This window comes from Lampetra planeri, chromosome 42 (genome assembly GCF_965212315.1).
Source record: "Lampetra planeri chromosome 42, kcLamPlan1.2.h2, whole genome shotgun sequence".
Classification (NCBI taxonomy): Eukaryota; Metazoa; Chordata; class Hyperoartia; order Petromyzontiformes; family Petromyzontidae; genus Lampetra; species Lampetra planeri.
This window is the reverse complement of record NC_136148.1, coordinates 3,959,567-3,968,506: the sequence shown is the minus strand read 5'-3', so window position 1 is coordinate 3,968,506 and position 8,940 is coordinate 3,959,567. Positions and strand designations below refer to the sequence as shown.

Genomic DNA, 8,940 nt, shown 5'->3' with positions numbered 1-8,940 from the left:
AAAACGATTTCTCAGGTACGTAACGCTACTACTACTGCTGCTGACACTGATACTGCTTCTGCTGCTGCAGATACTGCTGATAATGCCGCTGCTGCTGCTGCTGTTGCTACTATTGATAATGATATTGTTGCTGATACAACTGCTGCTGCTCCTGCTGCTACTGCGGATGATGCTGCTACTGCTGCTGGTATCGATCGTAACAGCCCGGCGTTTCGCTTGTCAACCAAATAATGAGAGCGCCTTTCAGAAGGCGCGATTCAAAAAGTTGTAGAAAGTTGACTCCCTCCCCCCCCAGATGTGCCGGTGACAAGTTGATCCAACAGGTTTACAGCAATTGTCGACCCCACGTCAAGAATGTTTTTGTAGGCATTGATGCCTCTACACGCTACACACAATAGAGTCAGTAGGTACTGTCGAGATCGATCTGTATACACAGTTAGACAGACACACACATGACGAGCTAGATCTGTATACTGATGTTTCTACTGATATCACCCACTCACACACCCACTCACTCGCTCACTCCCCCATCCACCCACTCAGCCACTTAACTACTAACTCCCTCATCCACACATTCACTCACTCACCCACCCCACTCACTCACCCACCCCACTCACTCACCCACCCACTTACTCACTCAAAACAATGGTGAACGGCGAGAACTAGGGGATGGAGGCCAGTTTAAAGAGGCGAGCTTTCAAGATGGGACTTTAATATCTCTAACGACTCTGATTGTCGTATTAGCAAGGGCAAAGCGTTGTTCCAAAACTTGGGAGCTGCACTGGCAAAAAATCCCCATCACCCTCAGGGAGAGCCCTTGACCTCTAAGTCCTTAGAAGGCGACGATGCGAATATATCAGGGACCTCGTTTGAGAATGAACGTGGATCAGTTCCTGCAGACACTGCGGGGCTAACCACATCGAGTGCCTTGCAGGGCAGCGGCTAGCAGGATCTCACAGTCCACTCGAGACTTGAGTGGTAGCCGGTGCAGAGACGGGATAGCGGCTGTGTGATGTGCAGACCCGAAACGGTGTGCGCATTCGGACATGTTGATGATGATGATAATGTTGTTGTTGTTGTTGTTGATTCGGGGTCAGGACAGATGCGAAGGAGGATCTATCCTCAACTCCGATGACCTGTGATCTTTGCAGGAACCTATTTCGTCTTCTCCATTCCGGGTAAGGTCACTTCGTAAGTAGGATAATCGCCGTCTCGGTGTATCAAGTCGTTGGCAGCGAAATGCGCCAACCACATTGTGTCACTTCGCGAGTGTTTCTTTTTTTAAATCGACGTATTTAAACACATTCCTGCGGAGGGAGCTGGTAGGAACGTTGGGTTGCTCGGTCAATGGCCAGGGTCAACGGCGGCGTGGTGTATTCCGCAAATATGGCCGACTGTGAGGGCGGGCACAAGCCGGCATGAGTAGGTTAAACGTTGAGTTTTATAAGGGCACCACGGGGTGACCAGCCCCTCCCCACCCAGCCCCACCCCTCCCACCCCCAACCCAGCCCCCACCCACCCTACCCAGCCCCTCCCCACCCAGCCCCTTCCCCACCCTCCCCACCCAGCCCCTCCCCACCCTCCCCACCCAGCCCCTCCCCTCCCCATCCAGCCCCACCCTCCCCACCCAGCCCATCCCCACCCTCCCCACCCATCCCCTCCCTCCCCACCCAGCCCCTCCCTGCACGATGGACACAATAATCCCCTGTGGGCTGATGTAACCAGGATGTTCCTACCAGTATAAATAGGGTTAGTCCTCGACTCGCGTGCGGTGTTCGCACAACGCGATTTTGCCCTTCGTGAACACGCGTCACCCGTTATAACGCGGAACACGCCCGTTATAGCGCGGTTTCTGAGCGGGCGGCTAAGAACTACTTTCTTGAGCTGCGCAAAACGAATCACCTTCGTCACGCGGACAAATGCCGCGATAGGATAAAAAAAATAATCCCAATTAGAACTCATAATTATCATAATCATAACGCGCACCCTAACTCAGAGCCACAACTTGCTTTTAACTTTTTTGAACTGTATAAAATAGTTGTTTTATGTTAATGTGTGTGTGTAACGATGTGATGATGCGGATTTTGGTGGCAGATTTGTGCCAGAACGGACGCCACACATGTTCTAACCCAAAGTAAATTAGACTTGACCATCATCATCAATCATGATCAACTTTTCGATAATTATCGTTATCATCATCATTAACCGCACTCCCATCATCATCATCAGCAAAGACAAAGATCCCCCGTCTAGGCTCAACAGACTATAGCGGCAAGTGCTGTTAACGAGCACCTATGAAGGCCGACAACGGCACACGAGGGGGTGGGTGGCTAGCACCACGCCCGACCGCCTTTGTCTCCCCAGTGGCGATGTTTATCACACCGCACCAGGTACTCACTTGAGGCTGAGTAGACTTAGGGGAGGCTCAGAACCGGTTCAGATAATCATCATTGCTGGTGTTGGCCGTGAGTTTGAATCGAATTCGGGTCGCCGGCTTTGTAGCACAATGCGCTAACCGCTACACCACCGCTCCCCACTACACACAAAGACAAATATCTCCCGTGTAGCCTCAGCAGACTATTCGGGCAAGTGCTGTTAGCGAGCACCAATGAATGCCGACAACGGCACACGAGGGGATGGGTGGCCAGCACCACGCCCGACCGCCTTTGTCTCCCCAGTGGCGATGTTTACACACCGCACCAGCCACTCATTTGAGTCTGAGTCGACCTAGAGGGGGGGGAGTGCCCAGGACCGGCTCACGTAATAATCGCTGTCGTTCGCCCGTGAGCGTGGAATCGAACTCGCGTCGCCGGTGTTCGCGGCGCAGCGTAGCGCTAACCACCGCGCCACCGCTCCCCGTCAACAGCTCCTGCTGCCGCAAACCGTCGGTCCGTGCCCCGACCATGACCGCCTTCCGCGGGGTCTTCACGCGCCCCTTCCTCCGCGCCCTCGCGTCGGAGCTCGCGGGCACCGCCCTCTTCCTGCTCCTCTCCCTCGGCTCCGTCGTTGCCTGGGCCGGCTCCGACAGCAGCCCCGGGGTGACCCACACCTCGCTCGCCTTCGGCCTCTCGCTCGCCACGGCAGTCCACTGCTTCGGGCACGTGAGCGGGGCACACCTGAACCCCGCCGTCACGGTCGCGATGCTCGCGGCGCGCAGGACGACGCTCGCCAAAGCTGCTCTCTACGTTGTCGCCCAGTGCCTCGGGGCGACGGTGGGCGCTGGGCTACTCGTGGCCGTCACTCCCGAGGAGTTCCGCGGGTCACTGGGGGTCACGCGGGTGAGGCTTCGTTGGTTGTGCGCGTGTTTTCAAAAGAAATGTTAATGAGAAATTTTTTTTTTTCGATTTAAAGCTTTCGTGACTGCAGGGATTCATCTTGTTGGTTCTTTCGGTAAAGTCACGTAGAAGGGAAATAATAAAATAATAAAAATAAAACATAATGAAATAATTCTCACGACGTTTCGGCCACAACGCAAGCAGCCGTCCTCAGGTGAAGACCAGGAACCAAGAAGATTCTTTCGCACCGTACGTAGCCAACCGTGTCGATCGGATATGCGGGGTAAGGCCAACACATCGATGCCCCATTGGCACACACAACACACACAACACACCACCACCACCACGTCCTTCTCCCACCCTCCCCCCTCTCTCTCCACTCCCCCGCCGCCCAGGTGAGGGAGGGTCTGGGCGTGGGCCGCGCCTTCCTGGTGGAGGCGGCGGCCACGCTGCTGCTCGTCCTCGCAGTCTTCTCCGCGGGAGACGCGCGGCGCCGCGACTCCTCGTCGGGGCCTCTCGCCATCGGCCTCAGCGTCACCGCGGGGCACCTCTTCGCTGTACCGCACCCCACCCCAGCCCCCCCCACCCCCCCTCCAGCCCCCATCCCCCACCCCAGGCCCCCACCCCCCTCCAGCCCCCTCACCCCCTCCAGCCCCCATCCCCCACCCCCACCCCCCCCACCCCCCACCCCCCCAGCCACCCCCTCCAGCCCACCCACCCCAACCCCCGAAGCCCTCCCCCCCCCTCCCCAGCCCCCCCCCTCCCCAGCCCGCCCACTCCCCAGTCCCCCCACCCCCAGTCCACCCACCCCCCAGCCCACCCCCCCCCACCCCCCAACCCCCCTAGCCCCCCCCCCACTCCCCAGCCCCCCCACCCCCCAACAGCCCCCAGCCCCCACAGCCCCCGTAGCCACCCCACCCCCCTCTCCAGCCCCCCACACTGCAAACTCCAAATATACAGCAGCAGGCGTCAGGGTCGGGACAGAACCCACGACCTCCTGTATACCAGGCGAGGTAGTTACCATCTTCTAGCCACCGTGATGATGATGAGAGACACTGCAAACTCCAAATATACAGCAGCAGGCGTTAGGGTCGAGATCGAACCCACGACCTCCTGTATACCAGGCGAGGTAGTTAACATCCCCTAGCCACCGTGATGATGATGATGAGAAAGAAAAAAACACCGCAAACTCCAAATTTCCAGCAGGCGTCAGGGTCGGGACAGAACCCACGATCTCCTGATATACCAGGCGAGGAAGTTAACATCTCCTAGCTACCGTGATGATGATGAGTGAGAGAAACACGGCAAACATCAAATATACAGCAGTAGGCGTCAGGGTCGAGATCGAACCCACGACCTCCTGTAAACCAGGCGAGGTAGTTAACATCTCCTAGCCACCGTGATGATGATGAGTGAGAGACACCGCAAACTCCAAATATACAGTAGGCGTCAGGGTCGGGATGGAACCCACGAAAAGCCACCGTGGCGCCCGATGACGTCTCAAGGCAATGGTATCCGTGTGGTGACGTTTCGGGCAATGGACCTCCCTGTGATTGACAGGGGTTGCCAATACCTCCCTGTTTACCCCCCCCCTCCTGCTTGTGTGCCCCTGCCGGCCAGATCCCGTACACTGGTGCCTCCATGAACCCCGCGCGCTCATTGGGACCGGCCCTCCTCATGGGAAGCTTCGATGACCACTGGGTTAGTCCATTCCTCGAATGGGGGTGATTTGACATGGGGGTGTGTCGTGTACGCATCGTTGATTGGTTCTCGCCCACAGCACTTGCCCCTCAAGGCTATACGGAGGATCTTTGTGTTTGTTCTTGACTTAAAGCTTTCGTGACTGCAGGAATTCATATGCTTGGGTCTTTCGGTAAAGTCACGTAGATAGGTTCAACCCAGCAGCTTAAATATACGCTGCCAAGCCTGGTGGTGTTTCATTCAGACGCTGTCTTTCCCACAGACCTGTTCTTCACCTGAGGACGGCTGCTTGCGTTGTGGCCGAAACGTCGTGAGAATTATTTTATTATGTTTTATTTTTATTATTGTATTATTTCCCTTCTACGTGACTTTACCGAAAGAACCAAGAAGATGAATCCCTGCAGCCACGAAAGCTTTAAATCGAAATTTAAAAACTACAACGTTTTAATCGCAACACAAGCAATCGATTGCTTGTGTTGCGATCGAAACGTCGTAGTTTTTTTGCTATTTTGTTATCTTATTTGAACCTATCTACGTGACTTTACCGAAAGACTCGAGAATATTTTCGTGTTTGTTGTATGTGGGGAGCGGTGGTGCAGCGGTTAGCGCGCTGCGCTACGAACCCGGCGTCCCGAGTTCGATTCTCGCTCACGGCCAACACCCGTGACGATGATCTTAACCGGTCCTGGGCCTCCCCTAGGTGGACTCAGCCTCAAATGAGTATGTGGTGTGTAAAAATTGCCACGAGGGAGACAAAGGCGGTCGGGCGTGGTACTGGCCGCCCATCCCTTCGTGTGCCGTGTCGGCCTTCACAGGTGCTACTCGCTAACAGCACGTGCCCCAACAGCCTGTTAAAAGCGATACGGCGGATCTTCGTCTCGAGCGCAATTATATTTTCGTCAGCTGCGAAACTCTGTGCAGAATATAGCTGCATCCGCCACCATCCCCCCCCCCATCTCTGTCCCTCTCTCTCACCGTCTGTCTCTCTCTTTGCCCCCCCCCCCCCATATCTCTCTCCCCCTCCCTCATCTCTGTCTACGTCTCTCTCCTTGCCCCCCCCCCCCCTTTCTCAACGTCTCTGTCTCTCTGCCCCCCCCCGCCCCCGCCCCCATCTCTGTCTCTATCACCGTCTGTCTCTCTCTGCCTCCTCGCTTTCTTAACGTTTCTGTCTCTCTGCCCCCCCCCCCTTTATCTCTCTCCCCTCCCTCATCTCCGTCTCTATCTCTGCCCCCCCCCTTTCTCAACGTCTCTGTTTCTCTGCCCCCCCCCGCCCTCATCTCTGTCTCTCTCTATGCCCCCCCCCTCTCTCAACGTCTCTGTCTCTCTCCCCCCCACCTCTCCCACCTCCGTCTCTCTCCAACTACCTCCCCCCCCTTTCTCAACGTCTCTGTCTCTCTTCCCCCCCCCCCCGCCCTCATCTCTGTCTCTCTCTCTGCCCCCCCTCTCTCAACGTCTCTCTCTCCCCCCACCTCTCCCACCTCTATCTCTCTCTAACTGCCCCCCCCACCGCGCCCTCTCTGACCCAAGGTCTACTGGCTTGGCCCCACGGTGGGCGCCGTGGTGGCGGGAGCCGCCTACCGCTTCCTGCTGTGCCCGGACTTGGAGCCTCCGGCTCGTGGCCCTTCGGAATCGCGCACGGACTCGGAGCCGCAGTGGCCGCGGTGGCCGGAGCAGCTGGCCCCCCGGGATGACGACGAGAGGCTGGCGGTCGTCCACGAACTCTCCCCGCCACCCCACGCCGAGCGAGACCCCGAGCGCCTCGTGCTGAGCCCCACGGTGCACGTGATCCAGCTGGAGCGGTCCGGGGGAGACCACGCGCAGCGCAAACGCAGCTCCTCCGAGCTGTGACGAATGGGGTGCGTGGGTGAGTGAGTGGGTAGGTGAGTGATTGGGTAGGTGAGTGAATGGGTAGGTGAGTGTGTGGGTGAGTGAGTGGGTAGGTGAGTGGGTAGGTGAGTGGGTAGGTGAGTGAGTGGGTAGGTGAGTGGGTAGGTGAGTGGGTAGGTGAGTGGGTCGGTGAGTGGGTAGGTGAGTGGGTAGGTAGGTGAGTATGTGATTGGGTAGGTGAGTGGGTAGGTGAGTGGGTAGGTGAGTGGGTAGGTGAGTGGGTAGGTGAGTGGGTAGGTAGGTGAGTGGGTAGGTAGGTGAGTGGGTAGGTGAGTGTGTGAGTAGGTGAGTGGGTAGGTGAGTGGGTAGGTGAGTGGGTAGGTGAGTGGGTAGGTAGGTGAGTGGGTGCGTGAGTGAGTGGGTAGGTGAGTGGGTAGGTGAGTGGGTAGGTGAGTGGGTAGGTAGGTGAGTGGGTAGGTAGGTGAGTGGGTAGGTAGGTGAGTGGGTAGGTGAGTGTGTGAGTAGGTGAGTGGGTAGGTGAGTGGGTAGGTGAGTGCGTAAGTAGGTGAGTGGGTAGGTGAGTGCGTGAGTAGGTGAGTGGGTAGGTGAGTGCGTGAGTAGGTGAGTGGGTAGGTGAGTGCGTGAGTAGGTGGGTGGGTGAGTGTGTAAGTAGGTGGGTGGGTTGGTGCATGAGCAGGTGGGTAAGCGAATGGATGAGCTCCTCCGAGTGTGACGCAAGGGGTGAGTGGGTGGGTGAGTGGGTGGGTGAGTGGGTGGGTGAGTGGGTGGGTGAGTGGGTTGGTGAGTGGGTTGGTGAGTGGGTTGGTGAGTGGGTGGGTGTATGGGTTGGTGAGTGGGTGGATGGGTGGGTGAGTGAGTGAGTGGTGGAGTGAGTGGATGGATGAGTAAGTAAACGAGTGAATGAATAGGTTAATGTAAAAGACAGGTGAGTGAGTGGATACGAGCCTGAGTAAGGTGGTGAGTGAATATGTGGTGTCGTGACGAGTGGGTGGATGTGTGGTAAGTGAGTTGATGAGTGTGTAAGTGAGTTGGTATGTGTGTAAGCGGTTAGGTGAGTAATTCAGTTAGCAGGTAAGTGAGTGGATTAGGGTCTGAGTGAGCCGGTGATTGAGTGAATAGGCGAGTAAGTGCACGATTGGATAATTGAATGATTGAATGGCGTTATGAGTGAGGGTGAGAGATGATTTTAAATGTGAACCACTATTCCATTTAAATTCTTTCTAAATATACGTAACATGTAATACATATAAAAAAAACACACACGTCTCAAAATACATTGTAATGAAAACTGAAAACCATGAATATACTTGTGCTGAATGTGTTGTTTATACTAACGAACCGTTGGCGATAATGATGATAAACCAGGTGCAGGAGATGATCATTATTTAACACTAGTATCTAGTGCTGTATGAAATACAACATTTAGTCAAGATGTTCAAACAACAAACAGAAACCTTTTGCAGGGAATCTAGTCACTCAAGTTCGTAATTTTAATAGAAATTGGGGGACACACACCACCCCCCCATATTCAAATATTCTCAAAATGTTCCCCCCGCAATATATTGCTATAAAATAGATTTCTGTTTATCTGCTTGTCGTTATGGTTGTACTTTATGAATCCCTAATCTCTGCCATTACATACAATGCAACAAGAAAAGGTAAAAAAAATAAAAAAACAGAGCAATGTAATACAATTCACTATTAGACATTATTGTAGAAAATAAATAAAAAGTCCATACTACGTGCTAGTGAATTTTAAAAATATTTAGGAAAGAAATAGCAGGAAATGAGTTTTCAAATTTAGATTTTTTTCTGGGGGGGGGGGGACCCCCAGACCCCCTGCAAGATTTCGTCCCCCCCCCAATGTTGACTCCATGGCTACGGCCTTGTAGTCACTGCATTCACCACACACACAGAGTAGTTGTGGTGAACATACGAACAAAAACACTCGCTCTGGTCATATCTGGCATTGCCTGTGGAACTGATTAGTCGACTCCATAGACATCGGCAGCCTTCTCTAGGGCCTCGTCTCACCGCCAGCGTTAGACCAGAGTTCAAATTCAACTTTCAAGTTCATTTATTAGGTATAGCCCTGTGAGCCATTCGGCTCTTGAAT

The 8,940-nt window shown here is 54.6% G+C and overlaps 1 protein-coding gene across 1 annotated transcript; it reads left to right on the top strand.

The window, feature by feature from the left end:
• The first annotated feature begins 622 nt into the window (after positions 1-622).
• Positions 623-6,953, top strand: LOC144732233 (aquaporin AQPAn.G-like). The gene is made up of 5 exons (XM_078613632.1): positions 623-1,178; positions 2,867-3,288; positions 3,564-3,832; positions 4,896-4,976; positions 6,504-6,953. The coding sequence occupies exons 1-5, from the start codon at positions 1,132-1,134 to the stop codon at positions 6,822-6,824; spliced, it is 1,140 nt and encodes a 379-aa protein (XP_078469758.1). The 5' UTR covers positions 623-1,131; the 3' UTR covers positions 6,825-6,953.
• Positions 6,954-8,940: the final 1,987 nt, after the last annotated feature.

What these genes read in the sequence shown, in the direction of transcription:
- LOC144732233 (XM_078613632.1), top strand. Translation starts at nt 1,132, where the DNA reads ATGACCTGTGATCTTTGCAGGAACCTATTTCGTCTTCTCCATTCCGG. An exon ending in TTTCGTCTTCTCCATTCCGG is followed by an intron (nt 1,179 to 2,866) that starts GTAAGGTCACTT and finishes CCCCGTCAACAG; the next exon opens with CTCCTGCTGCCGCAAACCGT. An exon ending in CCGCGGGGCACCTCTTCGCT is followed by an intron (nt 3,833 to 4,895) that starts GTACCGCACCCC and finishes CCTGCCGGCCAG; the next exon opens with ATCCCGTACACTGGTGCCTC.